Below are 27,159 nucleotides of genomic sequence, written 5' to 3'. Positions count from 1 at the left end.
AGAAGAGCCGCCTCCGCATACGCAGGAGGGGGGAACGTTTTAATTGTGTCTGTTTCAAGAAAGAATTTTTGCGTCACATGGTTTTAAATTCAGCCTGGAGGATAGTTTACTCCCATCAGCTACAGGCAGCTCTGTGTTACTGGGAGCTTTATTAGGGCTGCAACTAACAATTATTTTACTAATCCATTATTCTAGATGATTAATTGATTAATGAAATTGGCCAATTCTGCAGATTTTTCATGTAACAAATTAAGTCTCTTTTATACATAATTAGAAATACAATAAGGTACAAAAAACCCCAAATTAATTGATTTTTAAAAAAAATAAGAAAATAAACATTTTATTGCCTAAAATGCAATAACAGCATTCCTTTAGTGACTTACTTCAGCCCTACTGCATCCACACGTCTAAACATTATCTGGACCTACGTATTGTGGCTGGGTGGGGATTGGCATTGGAGATTGGTATCGACCAAAAACCAGTAACAATTTTATTTTTATTTTTAAAAACAAAAATAAAATAAAAAACACTGTATAACCTTGAGGTAGAAGCATGTTGGGATCAATGACTACCTGTATAGGGTCTCTTGAACAAGCTACATAACAGCTTGCGTGTGATATTTTGGACGTTTGAGCGGCCCCTGCCAGGACATCCTCGCTGTCCACAGGAAGCGGCCCCCGAGAGAGCAGGAAGGAACCACAAGGACTCTGCGAGCTAGTCGGGACCAAACCGGCCGCATGATGTCACACCAGGAAGTGGGGACAGCTGCGTCGCATTGTGTCATTGTGTACTCTGCACGTCACTCACATCCACTGTTTTCGAACATCGCTGGGAACGCGCAAGGTCGTCGAGCCATTTATTTCCTCGCCGGTGGATTCCCAGATTGCACCAGTGCCCGTCTTTCACACACACACACACCCCCACATCCCCCTCCCCCCACACACACACGCATGCACGCACACACACACCAAAGGCTTACACACAGAAGGCTTTTTCCATTGTCCTCACACACAGACACAGCAGAGGCGCTGTAGCATCCTTTTTCTGCGGCATAAAAGTGTTCAGTGATTTAAAGGAGGAAGTGCAACATCAGCAGCTGGATGTTCTGCTCTCTTTTTTTATAACTAACTTTTCTAATGTTGTTCTAAAAGCTTAGCTGTGTTTCCATTACAAACGGGCACAAATCTGTTGATATGCCACTCAACTGGGAAAAAAACACAATTTCGCAATTGCAGTGCTTCCAATAAAAAAGAAACAGTTAAAGTCACATGTGAGTAAACCAGACACTTCCTGTTGTCGTCTTTGTCATTTCCTCCAGTAGTAACATCTGATTGTTAACCACATGATTAATGTGACGCAAAAGAAGTGTTCTAATTGGAGTTTTATGAAATAAACTAATTTTGAAATTTGCATGCTTTCCAAGCAAATTTATTTTTGTAATGTCAAATTGCTCAATTTTAAAGTTAAGGAAGCCGTGGCTGCTGTCTTGAGTCCATGCAGCGGACATCAAACCTTCATTAGCATATCGTGAAGTTGCTTGTTACATTTTATCATGAGCGTGTTCACAGCTGGCCTTTAAAACCCCCTCAGTCCATCTGTTGTAGGCACATAAATGTCTGCTGCTAATTGTGCTGCGTCATCAGAAAGTGGCAGGGGCAGGGTTGGCTTCCTTCCTCCGTCTCCCAGAGGACACACTGTAGCACAGGTCATTAGCTGGCCTCTCAGGACTCCTGGGATCTCTCCACCCCTCCTCCTCACAACCTCTTCCTCTCCTTTTTACCTTTACCTTTTACCTCTCATCCTTCTCTCATCTCTTCTTTCTTCTTGTCTGGTCAGCTATTCCCCCTGCAGTGCTTGTTAGGCTCTTAGAGCTGACTGTGATACCGAAGCATCTGCAGATGCACTCAGTGATTTTTGTGGCCAATTTCTGATTACCGTTTTTTTTTTTTTTTTGAGAAACTCCGACTCAAAGATGCAAACTTTGTCAATGAGAACTACATTTAATCACATATAAACTTCTTAAATCATTGAAAAAAGCAGCAATTCCTCAAAACACACCCCAGAGTTTTTACCCTGCATCTCCAAATTCAGTAAAATTATCTAGATTATGGGTCTGAAGTTTGAATTTCAGCATCTCTTCTTTACTTATTTACAGACTGGCGACCTGTCCAGGGTGACCCCGCCTCTCACCCAGAACGTTAGCTGGAGATAGGCACCAGCACCCCTCCCGACCCCACTAGGGACAAGGGTGTAAAGAAAATGGATGGATGGATTAAATAATCTCACTGTAATTGAATCTAAAAATGCAATTATGTGCCTTGTCACTATTTTTCCCCGTATTTTTCAAAACAAAAGCAGTTGACAAATGTATTATTTAAATGAAATGTTACTGACCATCTCAGCCTGATTTCAGGTTGTTTATAGGGCGATGCCGATGCTAAGCGTTTGTATTGGGTTTGGGTTTTCCTTGCTAACTATGATGTTGCCAGCTGGATAAACTCCATGGCACACTCTATTTGCATGCTGGTTTGCTGGTGGTTTTCTGTTCTGGTGCTTTTTAAATGCATATATGAACCAAATGAGCACGAGGCTGCTTTGTTTGCTACTTCCAGCTTACCAGATCATTTTCGGCTTTCACTTTAGAAACCAAAGAAAACGTCACACGATAGCCACAAACGTGCAAACGATGTTTCTCTGAAACGACGTGAGGATTGGGTCATTTGTAGAAATGTCAGAAAACAAGTCTGCTGTCTCTGTTGTGATGCTAGGTCTCAGTGAAGCGATTAGAAACGCCTCATTTTGGCAACCAGTGACACACTCATCAACGCCACGGACAGAGTCACATTGTTTCCTCACTAAGTTTTTTTTTTTTTCTCCCTGAGCTGTTGTTTTGTCGTTGTCCATGGATGAATTTTGAGATACCGAACACTTTCAGCCATTTAGATGGAACAGTCCGAAGGCCAGCTGGCAAAGACTCGCTTAGTCTCGTCTCTGTCCGTAGTCCTGGAACTGGGGGCCGTGCGTCAGAGACGAGAGCTTCGTGTTGCGAGGGCCATTATTTAGTGACACCAGAAAATGTATAACACAAACGTTTCTTGTTTTCTTTGCTCACAAAGCTTTCAGTAGCTCAAAAGTATCCTTCTGAAACATTATCACGTTGATCAGTGTGTCTGTTGTGTTGCTAAGTTTCTAAAGGGTTATGTGTTTGTTCTATTGTAATGGTTTTTCCTTCATGGTAACACAAACAATCCAAGACTTTCCTTCCTTTGTAAATGCCAAAAGAAGCTTAGTGAACTGAAGTGAGAAGTTCTGAGAAAATGTTCTACTTTCTGCCGTAAAATCTGGAGACTAGGGACTCTGAAGTAACAATCACAAATACAGAAGGTTTATAAATGTTTTATGTTCCAAAGAAGTATGTGGGAGAGGGGTTTGTTGATTTGTTGGTTCAAAGGAACTCTTAGCACATTTTAGCAGGTAAATTCCAGTTGTATTTATTGACATAATTTAGTTTCCACATTGTTCTGGTTGTATCTGACTCAAACCTCATGTCAGCTAAGGTTTAGCCAAGACATTAATTGAGTTAGTCTGAGGTCGGCTCCTCTGTTGTGTTTTATTTATGCGGATTTTGCTCTTCTCTTTCTGTGCCATCTGTGCCTCTGTCATGAGGCCTTGATCATCTTTCACTGGGATGTGTCGCTTACTGCTGTGTTTGACTTTTGCCTCTTCATTAAACTCACTGTGACCTCTGTCTGTTCGGGGAAAATGGAACGAATACAACATATTCGAAGGTACTTGATGCTAAAGTGGATTTTTATTATCTGATTGGTGTTTTGCTTCACATGTGCAGCTGCTGTTTGTCTTAACCAACCGTTTTATTGTTGAGAAAAAACAAGGAGGAGCTCCAGACTTTGTCCTGTTGGACTTGCCGTAGCCTGCGTGCGTCCACCGACTGCTTCAAGCAGAGCGGTGGGCTTGGCTGTGTGTGTGTGCGGGGAGGGGGGTGTGTGTGTGTAAAAAGCGCTGACTCAGGCCCCAGCCCCTCGCAGTCTGTGGAATCTGGAGCTGAGGTGCGATGCTGGGGAGAACCGCAGCTGTTTGTCCTCCAGTGTGTCCCTTCCTATTCTCTCCGTCTGCGCTTGCTTTCCTTCTGTCTTTTACACTCTCCATCCTCCCCAAACCTCTTCTGGGTTGAATCAGTCTTTCTTTTCTCGTCCTGTCCTTTTTCTTTCCTGTGTTTGCTCTTCTCTTCCTGCCCTTCACAGCTCCTCTACCCCCTCCCTTTCTGCCTCTCAGACTGCTGCATCCCAGCTTTGCCCAGTGACAGACACAGCCTGGCTGCTGTGTTGTTGCGGTTTTGCGTGTTCTGCATATGGAGTACATGCGTCCACTTGCAAGGAGGAGGGACACTCCCACTAAGCTGCCTAATGCATGGATTACATGACTGTCAGTGCAGCAAGTCATGCAAAAAAACAAAATCTGCTCTGAGACAAAGTCGTCGTTCAGCATGAAACGTACCGGCTAATTTATGCTAAGCTAACGACAGAGCACCGTTGCTGAAATTCTCCTTAGTTTTGCCTCTGATCAGACAGTAGTTGTCCTCCCACCCACCCTCACTAAATAATGGCCCTCGCAACACCAAGCTCTCGTCTCACAGAAGTTTTCATACACCTTCAACTTATTCACATTTTTGTTATTTAAACCACAAGCTCTTAGTTTCAGTTTATTTGGACTTTGAATTCAGGTCAATTCTGATGAAATATAAAGATCAGGCTGAGGTGGATTTAAATGATTATTTTTTTTAATAACTAAAATAAAGTCATGATTTTACAGATACAGTTAGTAATATGAGAATAAAGTCATATGACAATAAAGTCAAAATAATTCCCAAATAAAATTTTAATATTACCAGAATAAAGTTGTAATATTTGTAGAATGAAGTAGTATTTTAGCATTTTCATAATTAAACAGAAATTCTTGTAGGCTCGCACCAATACTCTGTTGTACAACACAGAAGGAATGATTAAAATAAGAGCCACTTTTAAAAAATATTTTTGATTTTTGATTCTATTTTTGTATTTTTTATTTTTTTAGAAAACGAAAGATTAAAATCAGGAATTGGACCTGGCATAGAAAATTTTTTTTAGATTTTATTTTTACGTCATATCGCCCACTTCTAAGTTCAACCAAACAAACCTGGTTTAATTCGTAGTTGGTTTAAAGCAAGCTGATTGGCTGATGTAGGATTCAGCTTTCTGCTACACTGCCCTCTAAGGACTTGGAATGTTTAAAACAAAACTCAGGTCTGGAAAATTTTTCAGAAACTGATCTCGTGTGTACAATCTTGGTTGTTTTAAGCAATGTAGCTGAGACATTAGTTCTTATAAAGACTTGGCAACATGTGGACAAGACCTTAGAGTCAGGTGAAGACTGTTTAAGTTGTTGTGAAGAGGCAAACATTATGCATTTTGATGTAAAACAGGGTTGCAAACACAGGATTTGCTAAAATTTCTAAAGCAGTTAAAACGGTGAAAAGGTTTTGTGTTCACTGTAGCTCAGCTTTATGTCCCGCCTCATTGGAGGTTTATTCAACCTCCAGTGAAGATTAGAGCGGTAATGGGACTAATTAGGAGAGAGAGCATGAAAGGAAGAGTTGAGGACACATTGGAATAGTTGTCACAGATTCGGGGAGGCGACAGGTTTAGATCTGCTGAGGTCATCGTGTCTGTCTGTGCCTCTGAGCCTCTCTCTAAAGCTGATGCAGCCCTGACCTTGGCTTCTTTACTGATTGGGATTCTGACAGCGACCCGGTCTATATTTAGTCACCTCTCCTTTTTGCTTTATGTTTACCCTCGTCTTGCACTCACTGTCCTGACCTTCCTGTTTTTCTGTTTGGGGGGTAAAAGCGTGACTTGAATCACGTTAGCCGTTTATCCGAGCGCTCCGGCAGCCCCGTTCATCCGTTTTCCACCTGAATGGCGGCTGTTCACGCTGGCGGGTCGCTGATCTAATTGCTCCGTCAGCTGACGTCTGAACCGCCGTCCATCCCAGTGGATTCTCAGCAAACTCTCACAATCCATTTACAAACGAGGTTTTGTGGCTTGTGGGAAAGTGCATAAGAGTGAATTTGTTGTTGGGACAGAAGAAGAAAAGACAACTCCACATGAGCAGCCAGACTTCCTGCATCCTCGTCTCTGTCCGGAGGGATCAGTGAAGGAAATCCTGCGACTGTTTGGATTGCCACCGTCACCGTTGTTTGCAGATGTTTTTCACCTTTTGTTTTTCGAGTGCCGCATCACTGCTGTGGCTATCAGCTGAAGGTCATGATGCAGACACAACAATTTGACATGCTGCCGATGAGTAAATCTGCCAACCCCCCTAAATTCAATTTTCTCCCCTTTAGGCGTTTGGGATTAGGCCGATAAGTGTGGCGGACGATTGCTTCGGTTAGTTATTTGCTTCCTGTTTATTGATGACACGCGTCGTTCTCTGAAAAGTAGAGGTTATTTGAGGATAACTTAATCGTTCTGAGGAAGGAAATATTTGTTTTGAAAAGTGATCGTGAATAGTTAATACCAATATACTGTATTAACTACTGAACCAATTTCATTGTTACTGCGAGTTATTTTGCTGCTCTTTTTTTATTGGTTGGTGAAACTTCTCTTTGCTCTTAATGGCCTCTCGAGATCAGACGAACCACGTTTCATTTCTTTCATCTGAAGTGAAGAGACCACAATGATCCAATTTTGCCACAATTTATTTCTAAATGATACGGATTGCCTGCAAACTGTTTGATCAGAAATAAAATATTATTGCGTCTCAGAAGAGAGGATACAAGACCCTGGGTTTATGATCGAAAAATCAAATGAGATTCATTTAAATATTTTTAAGACTGTAAGAATCTGTGTAGGATCAAACAGGTCTGAGTCCATCTTATGTCAACATTATGTCTGTATTTTAATAGATTTAACATGCTACTATGAAATACGTTGTGCAAATGTCATTAAAGGTTTAATACTAGGTTGTTCAAAGAGGTGCTAGTGAGATTTTGTATCACAATTGAAGAAAAGTACCTATTTTTTTTACTTGGTGCGGGTGGACCGGTATTTAACCCAGTGCAGTCGCCGGCGTACAAACATGTGACGCATTTATAAGGCTTCGTAATAACACGGACGCATACCGAGTTTTCATTTCAACTCTGTTGGACAGCACAGACTTCAAACTTTACAAAAGTTGTGTTTTTATATTGGTTTTGTGGTTATTTACTTCAAAATAAAGCCAGAAATAAGATCGATCATTTCCGCCTTATTTTGTGGGGTCTAAATGTACCACATTTCGTAACAACCAATGGAAATGTGTTGACGGTCTGTTGCTAGGTAGAACAGAGACACGCGGAGAGAGACGAGGGGGAATTTGGATACTGCAAGAGACTAGGGTGCAGCAATGCTGTGGATTTTACTAAGAGTGTTTCGATGGGTTTTTTAGACTATAAGTGTGTTAGTTAGAGTTCGTGGTGTGTGCAGGGGTAGTAGTAGTTTTGCTAGCTATCGCTACATGGCTTCATAGCGAGCGCTGATGCACAGAGAAGAGAGACTGGGATGACCATTTAGACCTTGACTGCCAAGGGTTAAAAATGATTTAGGGTGAGATTTACTTTATTCTTATAATGAGAAGTATTATGTACAACAAATGGTATATGGCTTTAATTGTGCATTTTGCTTTCATTTGAACCTTGTTGTAAATAGAAGCCCAAACATCCAACAACTTTTATCACAGGAGGATGTCGGGCATCAGACTCATTAAAGTCTTTTTTTTTTTTTATTAAAAAAATAAATTTTGATCATAAAAATGACAAACCAAAAAAACAATAAGTTAATACTATTGTTTTAATTAGGAACAATGCAAGGACCTTTTTACATTTCGTACTGAGAAGCACTTTCTACAAAAATATACTATTAAAAAATTACACATTTAGTTGTCCTCTTTTGAGCTGGTAAAAACTAAAAATCCTCAATAAAGCTAGTCTTATCTTTTTACATCACTTCTTTTTGGCATGTATTTACGAGTTATTGAACTATTTTTGACTTGTGACAACAGGTTTACCTGTTCAAGAAGAGCTGCAATGTCTGCGGTGGACCTTCGAAGGTTAGAAGCTACTTGATTGGCTAAAATACGCAAATCCTTGATAGCACCTCTAGAAACGCTTTGAGCTACCTATTTTAATAGTTCACAGCAAATATACCGTAATATGCATTAACACGTACAGTGGAAATTGTCCTAGCACTACTGTAGAAGGTAACATCTACAGTCTACTGCTTTTTGGGGTGCAGCCAATCAGTACCAAGGAATAATGAATGCCTCTCATGGATTGGTTGCTTTACAAATGCTAGCGACTAGCATGTCGGGTAGCATTGTGACTACTTCAGCTTTTCTTTGGAATATTTTAGAAAAACAATGTATTCAGGGCTGACGAAGCTGGCTAGAAATTAGATTACCTTTCTGTTTATCTCATCTATTATGTATTTAATAGCTCCTTTCTAGCAAGAGAAACTGCCTCTGCTGGATGACTCATATTACATCTTCTATGTTGATCATTACTGGCATTTTTATACCAGTTAATATTTTAAATGAGCTATACTATATTTTACCACCTCTCCGTTTATTCAGGTTCTTAGTCAGTTTTCTGCTTCTCAGTCCCACATGAACATAATTTTTTTGTTATTACTTTTGTCTGTTGTAAAGCACATCTTGCTTTCAACAGAAAGTCTGTGTGTGCGTGTGTGTGTGTGCGCGACTTCCTTCACGTCTCACACTCTCGTCTCAACAAGAAGCCGCCCACTGCCCCCGTATCCTCCCACGCCGACTCAATCTACTTATCAGTGAGGTGATTAGCCTCCTAACTGTTATCTAGGTGTCTGGCTGCTGTTGCTCGGCCGCTGTTTGTTCTCACAGCTTACAGTGTTGGCCCTCAGCTTCTGGACGAGGCCTAAATGGATAAGGCTTCCTGCATGGGTAACTCCGAAACAGAGCCTTAAGTGAATTAATTGGAAACAGGTGGATTTCTTAAAGGGGCGGCATTATCTAAAATGGACTGTTTTTAACTTTACTTCAAGTTAGGATGTTGTTCCTTCACCAAAAACATTCATGCATGTCTGAGAAATCCTTCAAGCTCCTGTGGCAACCATTCAGCTGTGCAAAACGTCTGGTTGGATGTAGCCCCGCCTACGAGAATGCAGCTCCTCCTCTTTGGTGCAGTTTGCAAGCTTTTTAAAGAGACAGTGATTCAATTTCAATTAGTTGATTTTGGAAGTAAAATTTATTTTAAGTCATATTTGATACATATGTACATAAAGCATTTTTATAACAACTGAAGGTGACGTAGTTACTTAATTGTGCTGTAAAATGGCATCATGTTTCTGGAACACACAATTCTGCCCCTTTAATGGATCTGCCTTTTACATGTCACTAACCAGAGTTTTATAAAAGGGAAACTGGAAATGTGTTGTAGATGGAACAATATTGTGATGTAAAATTGGAGCAGTTCCAGAGCAAATTTGTTCCCACTGTTTTACTTTAAGTCCTCCTTGATGCAGTTACATATTCATCCTCGTCCTGCTGCGAACACACGGTGTGTCCCGACACGCCCAGCTGTTCCCAGATGGATATTTTCAGGATGCTTTTGGTTACAAGTCCCAGCACTGACACCTTTTTATTCTGGAGGTTATAATTAGTAGCCAAGTCAGTCTTTTTTTTTTTTTCCCTTCACTGTGACGGGCCCTAGTTGTCGCCTAGAAAGCCTCCGTTATACTCAGCTACAGCAGAGGGGAGTGTATATATAACATAGCACTTCACTGCCCTCCAATTATTTTGGAAGCAGAAAGTTGTAATCTAGCGGTTTCCTCCAGATTTTAGTGAGCGTTGACTTTGCAGGATACATGGCTTTTTTTTCTTTTTTTGTAACATAAGAATTCACTGTCTGCTCTAAAATGTTGTAGGGTTGTTGTACCATTAGTAGGAAGTGCTATTTTCTCCTTCACAAGGTTGCGCAAGTTGCTGAAGATGTTTCTTCTTGGACAAACAAATAAAAACAAGTCCTTTTTTTATTTGTACAAATTGCCAAACCCAGAATCATCAGTGCGGTTTTTCGAAATGGGAAGCTGCTGTTGTAGAATTATTGGTTTACATTTTTCTGTTGGCTTTTCCCTCATGTTGTTGAGGCAGTGTGTTATTTGCCCTCTTGAGCTAAACATGGAAGAGAGCGTTTCCTGTGTCAGAGCCCTGAAGGTTGCATTTTACGGCCTTGAAAGCATATCTCACCTCTGCCAGTTCAGTCCCTGCAGTTCTACTTTAACTGCATCCTTGGGGACGGAGCGACATAACAGCACAGCTGGCAGGATTTTCTCCCTGTAAATGTTTCCTCTGCTTGTAATCATTTTACTACCAAACTGTTGTGGAAATGGTGAAACTGGGCTAGACGGAGTATTTCATGTATCTTTTCTAAAACCTGGAGCCAGCTAAATCTTACAAGTTATTGAGTTGACCATTTAAGTTTTTTTTAATGTACCATCATAATAATTTAGCTCCATTGTTCATTTTTAGCTATCTGTTGATGCTAAAATTACATGATTCTGATTTCTCTTAAAAAGATATGCCTAAACGGGACTCAAAATATTTTTTCCACCTGTCCTGATTCATATCCACTTAATACTTTGAATGTGAGAGACCATTCACTCTAAAGCTTTTGTTTTAGTCTTTAGCATCTTATGTTTGCAATTAGCACAGTTGGCATTAAAAGCCATAAACCCTTACAGATTTTGCTCATAGGAAAAATGGGTCACCTGTCGATTGGAAGGTTTTTGGTTCAATTCCAGCTTCCTCTACTGCTTGTTGAAGTGTCCTCAAACAAGACGCTGAAACCCAAGTTTCCTAGCAATAGCAACGGTCCGACAACATGAGCAGAACCCAGCATCTCACACGGCTACCCCGATTATTTAAATTATTGTTTGAGTTATTTGCTCAGCTTTCTGACCGTCCTGCTCATCTGGGTGAGTGTTGGCAGTTGTGCTCTGCTTTACCTGCTGCCTGAGCGCTATGGATGCCTTTTCCTGCAGTGAACCTCGATATAGCTGTACTCCGTCAAGTGCTTGCTTTTTAAATGTCATATTAAATTAATTTTGTTTATGTAGTTTGACGTATTTTTCCATTGCAAGTCGTAAACTTCCCCATTCACTCTCAGTTAAAGTTCCACACGACATTGGTTTGTTGCGCAGTGAGAAGGAAAGAGGGAGAAATGCTGCATACAGGACTTCTGCAGGCTGCAAAGCATGAGACGCATGTGATCCGCAACAAGAGACTGTGATCGGCGAACACCGTTCATGTACCTTTTCACGAAAATTGCACAATTATGATCTCTTAACCAGCCAGCCTCTCTTTAATATGTAGATATACTGTTGGTTACTTGTTCTTGGCTGCTCTTGTGTTGTCGTCTGTGCTTGTCGTTCCCTCGGGTCCTTCCTGTCGACTCCAAAGTCAAGCATATCTAGCTGGGCAGGTTTCTTGTGAATGAAAGAGATCTTGGGTTACTGTTGTCATGTCACATTAGCCACAGGGAGCCTGAACTATGAACATATCTTCACACGGAATAGAAAATACCTTGGGTTAATGTGCCCGGTGATATTCCTCTGTTTTTCCTCAAACCCTTTTAAACTAGGGAAGCACTGATCCACTGATATCTGATGTTTGGTGTCGGCCGATATGAACCGATACAGAAAAACAATGCTACATTACAAATTCATTCGATAACTCTGCAGCAGTACAGCACACTTAAGCACACCAATAGCTTCACAAGTTTGGTCAAACATGTAAAAAAAGTGAGCAAAATTAGGAGTATAGTAGCCAATTGTAAAGTAAATAATAAAGACACAGACAAAATCAATGTATTGACTGTCTTCATCAAACGTAAAAAATAAACTGCAACCTTCTTTCAATTGATTCAGAAAGTGCAATCAGTCATTCTGTCAAAAATAAATAAAGCATGACGTTACTCAGAGCACAAACATAGAATTAGACTGAGTAGATCTGCCCTTATGGATTGTCGCCGATACCCAATCTACAGTTTTCTTTCAACATCAGGACCGATACAGATATTGGCATCGGATCCACGCATATCCACTTTTAATTTCCCCGTCTTTGTCACCCTGAACATTAAACACGTCCAAACCAATCTGACAGCCTCCATCCGGCTCGCCGCTTCGAAGGCCTCCCAAACGGACAGCAAGCGCTCGTTTTCATCCATTTGTCTGGATCCATTTATAGTATGGGTGGCCCAATGGGAATCAAATCCTTAAATGGTGCAGCGTCAGTGCTGAGCTGTACCAGTTGAGCTGCAGAGAGCTGTAAGCAAACCCCCCCCCCCTCATTTTTCACAGGCTGCTGAGGGGAGGGGAAACAGAGTGAGGATGAACCCAGAAAAGGCAATAGGGAACCCGCTATGCTTTGACGTGACAGTACTGGAGACCCACTGGCAGTGAAAGATTTGATACTTAAGTTTACGAAGGTGTTGGTGGAAGTTGAGAAGGCCTCTGTGTTCTGAGTTTTTCTGCTCTTGACTGTTGGAAAACATCCAACGTGTTCCTGAACATTCCCACAGCCCGTACCCGGTATTCCAAAGCTACGGCTCTCGTAACCACTGAGTAGATTTTCCTCCTTCCCACCTTCCCTCATCCCCCTGCCGCATCTTTCAGGCTGATGTAGAGCTCTGGCCCATGGAGGCTCTAAGAAGACTCCTATAAAAGCGATTGTTCCCTGGACTGAGCAGCAAGTGTTCCTGCTTCTGGCAGTAAAAGATGAAGATTCATACAGCTGTCAGTATCTGTTCCTCTGGCAGCCTCCTCCGCAGCAAGCATCTCTGTGTAATGTGGAGTTGGATACGGGGCGAACACAACTTATTGTTTCTCTCAAGAGAAGATATTCTAGGGAAAGCAGCCTAACTTTTTACACATGATAGAATTATGCTCTGACTAATGTTGTCAGATACGGATATTTATATTTTTCTGCTGAGGCCAACTTAATTATTCAGAGGGGCTTTGCAGAAAACCTACAGTGACATGGACGAGTGTTCATACCCCTTGACTCGAAAGAGTATTAGTGTTACAGCCTCCTTAATTTATTTGATTGGGGTTTTAAGGGATGGAAGAATGGGAAGAGGTAGGGAAAGGTTTTCAAAATCTAGTACAAATGGAAATGTATTTATATTTATCCAGTCAGCACTTTGTGGAACCAGCTGCTGCTGCTTGTAAAGCTAAGAATTTTCTGGAGTATATCTACTACTTTTACACATCCAGAGTGAAGGTTTTGCCATCTCTTTGTTCTGATTGGATCGGGAACATCTATAAGGACCAATCCTTTAATGTTTATGTATAAAAGGGATAAGGGACAATATTATTGAAAATCAACTTTTTGAGCTTTACATCATATTATATTGTTATTCTCTCATCAAAAACATACCTACAGTGTTGCCTTTATGTTTGAGAAATGCTTTAATCTCCATAGCAACCAGCTGCGTAAAATGTCTGGTTGTACTAGCGTTGCCTTCAAGGTTGAAGCTCTTTCTCAGAGCTGCAGTTCTCAAGCTCCCACCTCAGAGCAGCATGTTGTTAAATGTTAATAGAGGAGTGATGTTGTGATGACTTCCTGATGGTGGAGTTTCAGAAAGAGACAAAGGCCCAATTTCAAGGTGCAAATTATGAAGTCAAATTTCTATTAAGCCATATATGATATATGTTGTATTTTTTGTAACCAAAGTTAACAGTTGTTTGATTGTGGTATAAAATGGCATTATGTGCCTGCATGTAATATATATAGTACTGCATCTTTAAGGGTGGTTTTATTAATAATTTAGTGTGTTAGTTTTCTGCCACACAAAGCTATTTACATAAAGTCCATAAGGTTCAATTTTGGACTTCATGTTCTTCCACATGTATGCTGTAACCCAGATATGCACCAGACTGAAGAGATTTGTCATCCGGTTTTTAGTTGAAAGAGAGAAAGGAGAGAGGCAATAAATCATGCAAATTGAAGTAATTGAGTTTGTTTTAATTTATCAAGCGATTTATAAATTTATTGATTAAAGTGACAGGCCTAACTTGTTTGTGTTTAGTTTACTTTGCACAACACCCAATAAAGTCAATTAAAGCTCATGTTTCCTTTGGTATGAACACTTTTGCAATTGAATGCAACTACACTGTCATATATTTGGCAAGGGTCACAAAGACCTCCTTCATTATCCAAACGCCAGACATCCCAGAAGCCATGGTTGACCTAGCTGCTGAACACTGAGCAGTTCAGCGTGTTCTGAGCAGAGCACACGGCTTCCAGCAGCAAAAATGTTTGTGCTAGATTATTATCAAAACACTCTGAATCACAAAGCGCAGATTTGTTCTCCAGGAGGATCCGATTCACTTGTTAAAATATCTCTGGATTCATCAGGAGTGGATCTGAAAGGTTAGTTGTGCAACATGAAGCTTATCGACATCCGTAGCAGAGGAAGCGACGTAGCTTCTCCAACAGAGTGGCAAATCGTCCGTCAAGCTAAGCGAACGTGAAAGGATCCCGACACCCTTTATCTACAGATTGTATCAGACGGCTGCGTTGACAGAGCCGTCCAAATTGGCTGGTCTGCGGCGCGGGTCGGACGCGTCTACGCGCCGTCTTGGAGAACCCTTTGAAGTCGAGGGGGAAAAACTTTCCTCACACAAACCAGAAGTGGCCTGCTTTCCACACGCTCCACAACAGGCTTCAAACCGTTTCACACAGGATCTCCTCCATTGTTTTGGCCCGAGTCAGGCCCCTCTCCTTCTCCTTCGTTTTCTTTTGCCGTTTGTGGTTTCTTAATATTTCGGGAACATCCTGTTTGTGTGTTTTAACGCTGTGGGGGCACAGATTGTTCAGTTTTGAAACCTCCAACCAGCCCTGCCCTCTCATTATTGTGACAGAGCGTGATATGATGCAGAAAAAGAGACAAACTGAGATGTGAAGAACACCGCACTGAGTGGAATATGTGGTTTGCTGCGGTGGAGCGGAGGGGGGCCCCAGGGGTTTCTGCAGGCCGACACCGCTGGGAATTCTGGTGTTGCTGGCGTTCAGTCTTGCATTTAATGCAATTTAATGCTCTGAAGCATGTTTACATAATATAGAAGTCATCCTTCGTTTGTCTCTGGATTTATGGCGCCTAAATGAGTGTAATGCTTCATTTACAAGATTCCTGATGGATGAGCAAATATTTGTCGGCGTCCCTCGACATGTCAGTTGAAGCGTTAAATAGTGCTTGATGTGTATGTCATAGACCAACACAAAGTGGCAACAAATTAGGAAAATATTAGATGGTTTTTACAAAATCTGAAATATGACATGCTTTAAACATTTTTAGTTTACTTTGCACAGTTAAAATACAGTTCAAAGATATTGAGAAAAACAATAGCAGTGCAGGAAAAGGCAACAATCCAATGGGCTTATATAAAACCTCCACACCAAATAGTATAGAAAAATAGAACCTTATTTTAGATGGCTCTAAAAGATGGTTTAGAGCGAAGCATATTTGTGTTAAGAATGGTCTAGTCAAAGTTCAGACAGAAATAAAATTGAGACTCTGTTACAAAATTGATGTTCATAGTGCTTGTTGTCATTAAATCAGACTGATTTAAAAGTAATGTGCAAAGACGAGCAGGCAGAAATGGTTTAATATCGATGCTACATTGTGTTGGTGTGATTAAAAGAAGTCCCAATAAAATACTTTGAAGTTTAAAAGGTGTGAGTACTTGTGTAGGGCTGTGGATCTGGATTGTAAAACCCTTTTCATTGGGGCTGATGATGCCTTCCGGCTCACATTTGCAGGGGGAACCTCTGCTCGAGACATAAAAGCGTCTGGTTGCGTTTTAATCTGTAATTTGGCTCATTTACTGAGTGTTTTTTGGGCTACTTTGTAGTCGAGTTGCTAAAAGCGCCAGCTTCAAGTGCCTCCAATGCCGAGCCGCTTTCCCTTTTTAGGACAAGGCTGTTGAAAACACACCGCCTCAGTTTTTCCTTTGATGACGTTCTTAGACTATTTATTCAGCCCTCTGTTAATTGTAGTTACTTGTCCTTTATTTAACTTAGAAATACCTTTAGAATAAAACAGCTGTTATTCATAGCAGATGAAAACCTTGTCCTTTATACATAATAGTACAGATGGGAGTGGATAAAGCCGTAAACGAATGAAACTAGTTTCAGCTTAATGTTGTTCTCAGGTGGGATTTTTGTGTAAACAGATGATGAAAGGGGGAGACGTAAGGTTTTTTTTTGATGAATAAATGTCAGATTTTAGAGGAATTATCTCCATAAAAAAGGAGATGATAAAATCTGGGCTAAAATTTTTGTTGTCTTATGTTACAGGGCACAGTTATTTGTTTTTATGGTTTTTGGCTCCTACCGGCAGCAGGCTTGCCTGGGTCATAATGAGGGAAAGGCCATCTCTGGGTCGTTCTCCTCTCCTCTCTCTGCTGTTTTCTCTCGTGTCAGATCCTGGAAAGCCTATCTATCCTGTCTCCATCTCCCTGTCTCCCTTGTCTTTCTTGTGAGCAGCATTTTTGTGTCATTACCTCACCCATTATGGCTTCCAGATGTCCCTCAGTCACATTCAGGATTTTGAGATGGGGTTAGAGAGAGGTGCGGGTGAAATTCTCGGACATACACTGTAATTTGGACTGCTTCCATTCGAGCCTTTTTCTGTTTGCACCTTTTTACTTATCTCTTTATGAAAATTATGGCTGCAACGATGACCCTTGTTATCACCAGATTTTCTATTTTTATCCAATTACATTAATTATTTTTTCTCCAAAAAGCTATTTTGTTTCATTTTTTTACATTATTTTTTCACATTTATTGCAAACTGCAAAATAAAATGCCAGCAAACATGTCCAACTTAAGCTACTCAACATGTATATAGCAAGCGCAAACAGATTCTATCTGCACATTTATATGTGACTGGAACAGGAGGAACTGAGACCAATTTGCTCAGCATCAAAAGGTCTCATTAACACACACAAGGAGAGTGTTGGACATTACTGTTTTTACTTTTTTATAATAAGGCATTCTTTGACAAAGAAATGTAAATATGTGGACGCTTCCAAGTTGTTAGATAATTATTGGGGATAAGGTATTTCTTAATTGAATTTCCACACAAATTCAAGAAATATTTTCTCAAACCAATTTGAGCTGTAAAAAACTTGAAATAACATTTACAACCTGGCTCCTTTGTCAGTGAATCATACACTTTTTCCCACAATGACTGTAGCTGAACAAGACTGATGTAGTCAGCATGAACACACACTCAAACAGATGTCACACACTTATTCAGCGTTAAAAAATACACTTGTAACATTGGTCAAATGGTTTAAGAAAAAATATATATATAAGAAAATAATGTGCTGAGTAAAATATTGATTAATGTTATGTTTTTGTCAATCATTATCATGATAGAAACATTAACTTAACATTAATTTAATCCATTCAATAAGCTATTTTTTGAGATGGCTTAAATCCTATCATCATGTTGACATATGTTGAATAGCATTACCTTAACCAATTTAGTAGGTCAGTTACTGCTTTTGAGTCCAAATTAGCTACAAAGTTAATGTTAGCTTAAATGCTATCATCATGTTGAATTACACAAATATCTTGGGTAACATTATCTTAACCCATTTAGGAAGTCAACTTTTCCTTTTAAGTCCAAATTAACTAAAAACATTAACATTAGCTGAAATGCTATCATTATCATGCAATATATGTCAAAATTGCTAAATGAGTTATTTCCTCCTTTTCTACCTAAATGAGTTACAAAACCTAACCTCTCCCACACTGAAAAGCTTTTTGGGCTAGAGTTGGTACACATTGTGACTTTTAGAATCTCCATCAAATAAAGAAGCATTGGGTCGTTCTGTTCACTCTTCATTGGTTCGTTCTGTTCACGTTCTGTTCACTCCATCGCTGTCCGTTGAACAGTCTGTACTTAATCCCACACAAACAGCCCCTTTTACACAAGCATGCACTCTTAATTTATTTTGCACACATTCAAACCATGTCATGTGGCAACGCTTACTCCAGAACAAGAGATTTATTTAAGGTTATGACTTATTTATTATTTTCACAGAATCTTGTTCCACCCAGCACTGAGTCACATACACCAGCTATGGTTGTGTATTAGATGTAATAGCTGTTTGACTAATGCACAGACACGAGTTCACATACTTCACATGAACACACCCAAGCCCGGGCCTGTTCCGGTGAGTGAACACGCTCGCCCGTTGTTGCTCAATTTCACACTAAATGTCTCTTGACTCCACTGCCGGTAATGGAGTGAGATGGGTTTGAGAAGCCGCGCTCCAATACTTCTGGGCCAAACCAGTCTGGCTGTGTGGAGCAGGTGGAGTCGCTCATGTTTTTCCAGTTCCACTGCATCCGAACACCGACTGCTGAGATCACCTGCCCTTGTGTCGCACCTGACATGTGGTAAACCTTCCAGTTTCTGCGCAGATCAATGCCTTATCCCCCACCCCAACACCCACAATGCCTTCAGAATGACATGCCAGCATTTTTTCCAGTCTTAGCTCACTTGGGCCGTACGTTGCAAAACCCGGAAAACAAAGAATACCAGTCATGCTAAAGTTGGGATAGTCGGGCTTCCCGAGTGTTACCATTGGTTCCTGCTGCACCGTGTCATGGCAACGGTTGCTGTGTTTAGGTGAGGTGTATATTTTGTTAATGAACTAAGAAGTATGACCAAACTGTTGTACTTTTCATTTCGTCTCCTGTTGAAAGGGATGCGGCATTTGTCCTTTCAAAGCTCACATACTGATCCTAAAGTAAATCTGGACTGTTGTTGCCTCAGACTGTATTATATGAGATGACTGCATTGATTGATATATTGGCTCAGTATTTCCACATATGCCAGCGGTTAAAAGCAAACTTTGAGAAGTATATAGTCAGCAGTTAGTCGTCAGGTGTAAGCACCACGACCCTTCACTTTGCATGCACATATTTGTGTGCGTCTATGTTTGCACATGAAGTTTGTTGTGGAAAGGGGCCTGTGGGTTCCTGGCTCCGAGATGAAAGGCATTTCTCATGTGGCTGCTTTAAGTGTAGCTCCTGAGTCAGCGTGCAGCCACTAATTCCTCCCTCTCAGAGCCCCACGCTCCTTTCCCCTCTCTATGGCCTACATCTCAGTTCATCTTGTGTAATTGACAATTACACCGCCTTGAAAAAACATTTATGCGCCATGAACTTTTCCACATTTTGTCATGTTACAACCACAAACTTTAATGGGAGTTTTTATTGGGATTTTATGTGTCGGATCAACACAAAGTAGTACATAGCTGTAAAGGGGAAATAACAGGACACAAAGTTTTCTCTGATTTCCCCCTAAACAAAATAAAACCCAATTTCCTTCGGAAGTCATCTAAAGAATGTGTTTGGAGAACATTTAGAGAAGCGGCTCAGAGACCCATAGTAACTCTGGAGGAGCTGGAGAGACACAAATTTTGCTCGATGATAAATTGTCGCAGAAATTATTGCAATAAATGATGATGTTATTTCAATGCCATTTACAAGTTCTAGAATAGTGGCTTAATAATGCAAGAATCAAAACATATTTTGGTTTTATTGTAACAAAATGTGTAAACTTTCAAAGGATGTTAATAGTTTATCAAGACATTCATAATAATTTATCTATTTTGCACTTTGGATTAAATTTAGATAAAATTCATATGAATATGTTTGATGGCTATAGAATTCAATATACCAACAGTGTCTGGTATTGTGTGATCTTGATGTTGGTCTGAATGGTACCAGTGGGTCTTTGTGCAAGTACAGAGGGGGCGTACCCAGTTTGTTTGACAGAGGCAGCCCTCTAAATAGAAATGACAAGTTGGTGATCGCCAAGAAAAAGACGGATGGAAAGTGTTCCGTATCCCAGAGAGCATTCAAGACTCTCTTGCCAAGAGTTGGGGAGAATCGTAGAGCCAAACCAGTAAAAGGATGGGGCCTGGGGTCTTACTTGAAAATGTCCAACTATTTATTGTCGTAATTTATGGTGACGAGATCTGGTAAAAACATACTTGGTAACATAGTTTATACATCCTTGAAGTCAACAGTTTAATCAGTGCCAGTGTGTGTTGCAGATCAAGCTGCTGTTATTATAGTAGTTTACAGAAGAATCAGTTTCTGTGAAAAGTATCAAATTGCAAACTTGTCCAATCAGCGTATTTGATTGGACTGTAAACCACTGGTGGTATTCTGGGATTTTATGCTCCTTACATTATAGACGACAATCTATCAGTCCGTCAGTTCGTCCGTGAATGCATTCATCCATCCATCCACTTATCCATAAATGCATCTACACTCCCTCTATCCTTTCCTTCATTCTTTTTTTCCTTAGCATGGCAATCCCATCAGACCGTCAGTTCCTGAAACTACACACACACACAAAAAAAACCTTGTAAAAGCGCACATGGGGACAGTGTGACCCTGCTGGACTGTACACAGAATAAAAAACTTGTGGACCCCAAATGATCCAATCTTTGTAGACCGGTGGAGGGTTAATGCTTTCATCTGTTCATCCACCCATTTATGCTTTTGTCTATCTGTCCATCCATCCTTACTTCCTTCAACACATTTGTCCATCTGTCATCTCTCTTGTTAGTTTCATTTGTCCATCCGTCCCTCCTTTAATCCATCCAGTCTTCCTTCTTTCCTTCGTGTTTTGTGTAGATTCAGGTTGTAATTGTTTAAAATGAGGTTAGAAGGGTCAGGAAAGTTTGGAAATACTGGAAAAGTACAGATATTTGACTAGAAAGATGCGTAGAGACCCTACACATACCTTTTTGTGCTCCCATGGTTGTTCTTTAGAATCTGGCCACACAGTGTTCCAACGTTGGTCAGGTGTTTCTTACTTGCTAAGGCAGCGTTGTTGCTGGCATTTCTTTTCTCCACTAGAAGCAACTATCCCTCTGCCCTGCGGCCCCCGGTTGTCATCGGACTTGGCTGTAGCTTTGAGGGAAAAACTGGGAGAGATACATTGTTGAGCAACGAGTGACCTGTTTGTTTTATTTCAGCAGGCATTTCCCCGTTTCACAGTGGGAGAACATCCTCTTGTTCAGCACTGGAGGTTGTGTGAAGTTGAGGCAGCCAGACAATATTTTACCACGGTGGGATCACAGACGGGCCAGAGCGTTAGCTTGACTGGTGAAACGCCTCTTACTGCGACACAGTAGCTGGAACAACAAGAGGATGTTTCCATGGAGATGTCGTCGTTTACTAACCACAAGACGTTTGGCAAACTTAACGAGCACTACGCCTTGTAGTTGGGTTATTATTAACTTAAAAAAAAGTGATATCAGTTCACCAAGGATGCTGACCCTGCGAACTTGCAGCCAATCCAGGTTGTCCTTGGCATGCTGGGAGCATGTAAACCAGGAAGTGGCCTGAATAGTTCTCCACAAATGAGGGAAATGCTGACTCTGTCAACATAGATCAAATCTGCCGAACATTTGCAAGAGAACGTTGGCAGCCCTCGCAGATCCCTCCCTAATCCCTTTTTTTCCATCAGGAACCATAACTGAGGGCAAAACAATAGCAAACGTTATCATCCAGCCTCTCTGCGTCCGGTGTCATTTACTGCAGAGAGGACCAGGTGGTCACCAACTCTGTGATAAAATCCATTTAGAAGGACGTGGAGCCCGAGATATGGGAATGTTGTCCTTTATATTGTTCCATGAACCGGTTATTTTGGGCCTAGTGTGGAAATTATTAAATATTACAAGCTGCCCGTGTTTTATTCACGCACAATGCAGGGGACTGCAGATTTTACTGATAGCAGAATAATGTCAAAAATATAATTTACACCAACTGATCGCTTGTTAACACATCATCACCTCTGTGGATGAATTGTAAATAAAAGTGTTTTGAGATGATTTTTCTAAAGGTTTACTCATTGATTATTTAATTGAACATTCCTGTGCTGTAATAAATAATTTCGCGATTAAGTGAGAAACTGCTGAGTTTGTTATGATATTCTGGGGCTTATTTCAGAGATTTAAGGTTTTTAGACTAGGCCTTCAACTAAACAGTTGTTTACGCAATCGATTATTCTCTCAGCTACCACTAAAATAATGGGAAATTTTGCTGTCTCCATGCAACGGGAACAAATTAAAACTACGCATTTAATATTTTTCTGTTTTTGTTATTTTGTTCTTGCAGCTGTCTTCTAATTCTTGTACGTCTCACCAGATAAAGAACGGTCTTCTGTTTTACATTCTAAAGAAAACAATCAACTAATTTGATTCTCTTCTTTCTTTGTGTCTCCAGCCAAACCTTTCACTTCCAAAGTGAAGCAGATGCGTCTGCACAAGGAAGACTTTGAGATCCTGAAGGTTATTGGAAGAGGAGCGTTCGGTGAGGTAACGGACTATTTTGTTATTTTTTCCGCCCCGATTTTGAAAACAGACCACCGCTCATTACTAAAGCGGAAATGTTATGTGCTTGATTAATCTATTTTAAAAACATTTAGGGGAATCGAAACAATCTTCATGCTTCATCTCAGACCCGGCGATCACCACCACTTGAACGACTTGAATGAAATAAACTTGTTTGTTTTTCATTTGAAAAGTCTGCAAATGTTTGCAATGTTGTCGGTTTTAATTTGAGGCATTGACGATTTCCCAGGTCAGCAGGTGTCTAGAAGAGATTCTCCTAAGCCTTTATTGCTACCTGCTCAAATGGGAGAAGGCTGGAGTGTTTTTGCATTTGACAGTGATTTCCTTGCTGCTGCATTCCATCAGCAGTGTGTTGCATTAGTCTGCCACCTGAGCATGACTCTACATGCTTCCCCAACGGAGCTCCCAGAATCCTTTTTCTGCTCCTAATCTTTGAGTTTACTATAAATTAGACAATCTTAGGAAGCAGGAAGTGTGATTTAAGGGATTTTAAAATCCATTTTAAATGTCCATGCCTCTGGGGAGGTGAGGGAGTATGTGTCATTGAGTTTCAGGTAATGTCGTCAAAGAAGAGGAATGCTGAAAGGACAAGTATTGGAGTCTTTAGCTGCTAAAACGGGACATTTTCAAGGTGTCAGGTGTTTTACTAGAGTTGTTTGGAACCAGTATTTCTCTAATTAGATGTGCTGTGTGGCCAGTATTTAAAATAGGTAATCCATTCCTTTACAAATTAGAGCAAATTCCTTGTCACCATCACCGTCATGTACAAAATATTACCCAAGATTTTGGAGCTTGCACATAGACTTCTGGTTTGTGTCTGTGGGAGGGAGGTGACTGTGTTTCGCAGGTGTTTTCAGTAGAGATGCACTGATTAGAGATGATGTGATTAATTTTCAAGTTTTTTTTCCTTCCAACTTTGACATATATTTTGCCAAGTCTGACTCACTTCTAGAGTTTTAATGAACAGCTTTGGGCACCGCCAGCTAAATGGTTGGTTACACTAACGTTAAAGCAATAATCATAACCATCAGTTCTGCTAATGCTAACATGCATGGTATTGAGTGGAAGCTAATGCTAAAGCGTTAATTCAACCATGTTGATACCCGTCATGTGTCATTGACACACCATGTTTTATTGGCCTCAACAGGGTCAAATTTGTTACACTTCAAAGTGATGTGATAAACCTTTCACTCATGGTTTTATGTTTATAATTGTTGAGTACTAATAACAAAACTGTTTTCAAAGCTAGCAAAAATGCTAAAGCACTCATAGATAAATTTGCTCTGCCATTAGCAGATTAGCAGAAGCCTGCCCACATCCGCTAATTATTTCTACTTTGTGGATGAATTGTAACTGTAACTTATTGGAAAATAAATCTGGTTCAGTAAAATTAGCTTAGCTTAGACCTTCTCCCTGATTAATTTGGGAACATTTTTTCCGACCACTCGGGGGAGACTGCTGGAGCTAAGAGATACGAGTTTCACATTGTCAGTCGTTCCTTAGATACGGAGGGAAAAACTAAAGTAATGCAACACATGTACTTTTGTGATGCTGCAACTAAAGAGTTGCAATATTCTAATAATTACACCTGCTAAACCCTCTGCTTTTAATATGCCAGTGTACATGGCAGTATAGGAAACAATGTAAGAGTGGCTTGAGTTTCTCCATTTTACTAAAGCAAATAGGAACCTATATTTCCATATGTTATGTAAAACTTGTTGCCGCCCAGCAGCAATTTGACATGTGAAAGATGTTTTGCAGGAGTCACATTAGGCAACACGAACCACACTCATAGTTTAGAACCGCGTTTGAGTGCAGGGAGGGAAAGATGAGGACAAACTGTGAGGAAAAAAAACATTTTTAAAGTCAGAGGAGGAGAGTGTACGCTCGGGACAGTTTGATGTCATCCTCCGATTGTCAGCAGCAGAAAGAGAGACGGTGCCAGGTGTGTGACGTAGTGGATCTGCACCGATGAATGGAGCGGTTTGTCCCGACCCACTGAGTGTGAGATCGCTTTATCAATATTGAGAGGTTCAAGAAAAGAAAAAAAAAAATGTTTGTGCAATGTACTTCTTTCAACTACATAGAGTTCTTTCGAGTCAACCACTTTGACATTTTTATTTGCAGCCTAGAATTGGATCTGATTTTTGTTTTGAACAGAGATGAAGATCAGAGCAGTGCAGGTGAAGGGGGAAAAAAAAGAGAGGGGTCGAGGAAAGAACAAAAACACAGAGACACTGCCAAGATCACTGCTCTCCCTCCTTTCCTTCTGTCCTCCCTCATTCCTCCTCTCTAGTGAGAGATCACTGGGGGGAAATCCAAACACTGCAGGAATGTTATCATTGTATTGCATTAGCAGCATTCCCCTGGTTAATTTAATAGGATGCAGACCCCTCCATTTCATAGTGCCGCTCTGTTTGCTTCCCTTCTTCCTACTTCTGTCTGTTTCAAATTTTCAAAAAAATTCTTCAAGTCCTTCTTTATGTCAGCGATTCAGACTCTAGTAAATCTCTTTTTTGTAAAGAATGGAGAAAAAAAAACATAAACAGTGACCGTTGAAAGCAATGGGAATAACTTGAGTTTGTGTGAACTCGTGATTTGGCTGTCTGCTCACAGCGGTTTGTCGCTGCTGCTTGTGCAGCTCCTTTTTTGGCAAAACTGTAAAGCTGGAGCCGAGGAAGTTTTTTTTTTTTTTTTTTTTTTTTCCTTCAAGGCTATGTTTAGCAATTAGCAGTCAGGGAAAGCTGGCAGTTGTTAATGTGGGATGGTGAGGTGGGTCGTCACGGCAGCGTGATCTTTAGGCATCAGTGACAAATAGTGGCTATAAAAGGAAACGTTGGGGAGCTTCAGGATGTTCTCTGTTCTTTTCAAGACCATCACCACCGGTTTAGTGGACAAGATGGGAATGAAATGATGTTTATGTACAGAGTCTGGGTCAGGAACTCAGTCTCCAAGTTCAATATACTTGTTTTCTTCCATTTAGTATCAATTTATGCCCCTGTATTACACAATTCCCATGGTATGTGTACATACAGCGGCCAAATCCAAGGTTCAGAAGAATTTGATGGCATTAATTTTTAAAAAATCCTTCAACTTTCCTCAGATTATTTCAAGATGCATGGTTTTATTGCCTCCTCCTGTCATGTTTCACAGAAAGCTACTGTATGTAAAGGTTTCTAATATTACTAATAACGGTGGGACTTGATTCAAATTAAAAAAATTTTAATAGGATTAATTGCATGGTCTGTACTTTATCAATCACAATTAATAGCATTTCAATCTAAACCTATATACTGACAAAATCAACAACATTTAAAAAAAATTTTCTGCTAATTTATTGAATAAATAGACATTTAAGCTCAGCAACAAAGACATTTATTGCTTTTAACCTGTCATTTGAGTAGATAACAGCTATAAATAATGATGTTTATAAGATCAAAAACTGTGTGGTCCATAAAAATTCTAATTTGGTTTACAGAAAAACGGCGCATATCGAAGATCATCATAAACATTCATCGTAACCAGATGAATGAAAAAAGTAGTACATTTGGATGCTGTTCCTTTAAGGCTGTTCTTGTGTTTTTTTTGTTTTTTTTTTTGTTTTGTTTTTTACAGAAGCTGTGGATAAGAATAAAACAGTTTTTTTTTTTGTTCCTGTTACATTCCTGATGATAGAATCAATTAGCTTACATGGCAACGTGATTGGTCAACTAGAGGCACAACAAGTTGATTATGCACCTATTACCTGACCTCTTTCACAGTGTTTCCTTCTATAAACAGCTTGTGTAGAGAGTAAAGGCGGTTTGCTGCAGACTCAGTCATTCCTGAGTCTGCAGCAAACTGCCGGACAGAGGACTGTTTCCATTCTTTTAAAGGAAGGCTTAAAACTGTGAAAGTTGTACAGAAATGTGCAAATGTTTCTTTTTCATTGATCACTGTGCGGCTCAGAGGCAAACAGACGGTGAACCGTGCAGTAACCTATACATCAGTGTCTGGAGATAAAGCGTCCCTCTGTGCAAACCTTGTCCTTCTGCTTTTCTGAGGCTGAGAAACAGTTCAAGAACTTTTTTTTTTTTTTGCCGTTATTTAAGCAGGAAATAACTTTTCTTAAAGAGTTCTCTGGCACTGGGGAGCCAGCGCACTCACACATAATCAGAGAGGTAACCTGGGCGACCTTCACTGCAGCTCATTCTGGGTCTTCCCAGGTGTAAATGATTATTTTAATAATCGAGTAATTGATTATTGTGACAATTAATTTAGACATTGAATACAGAATTGTACCATTCTGTAGAAGCTACTTAAGCTAGAAAAAGAAATATGAGAAAATGCGAGTAAATAAAATAGTTTTGTTCCTTTTTGTTAAACAAAAAAAGAAGAAAAAGTTAAAATTCAGTGATTCAGACATTACTTTGTCTCAAGTTTGAAGTATTAAAAAAGATGAATGCCTCAATTTCAGCTTGAAGCAATAGTAAAAATAAACTTTTATATTATATTTACTTTGATCTCAAGTTTGAGGTATTTTAAGTAGTAGTAATTTAAAGTGCAGAAAAGGATAAAAAAAAGTTTCACATTAAATAATAAAAAAACTCTGCCTTTTATAATATACTTCACTTTCAGTCTCAAGTTTGAAGTATGTAAA

At 40.1% G+C, this 27,159-nt stretch overlaps 1 protein-coding gene across 8 annotated transcripts in view; it reads left to right on the top strand.

The window, feature by feature from the left end:
• Window positions 1-27,159, top strand: part of cdc42bpab (CDC42 binding protein kinase alpha (DMPK-like) b) — an 85,478-nt gene that overhangs the window by 6,284 nt on the left and 52,035 nt on the right. For all 8 annotated transcript variants that reach the window (XM_081602602.1, XM_081602606.1, XM_081602603.1 and 5 more), the window contains exon 3: window positions 22,393-22,484. In XM_081602602.1, the coding sequence (XP_081458728.1) occupies window positions 22,393-22,484 (92 nt within the window). The remainder of the gene's footprint in view (window positions 1-22,392; window positions 22,485-27,159) is intronic.

Source organism: Poecilia reticulata, chromosome 21 (genome assembly GCF_904066995.2).
Source record: "Poecilia reticulata chromosome 21, P_reticulata-male-v2, whole genome shotgun sequence".
NCBI classification, from domain to species: domain Eukaryota; kingdom Metazoa; phylum Chordata; class Actinopteri; order Cyprinodontiformes; family Poeciliidae; genus Poecilia; species Poecilia reticulata.
Note: the sequence above shows the minus strand (reverse complement) of the source record. Positions and strands in the feature narration are given on the sequence as shown.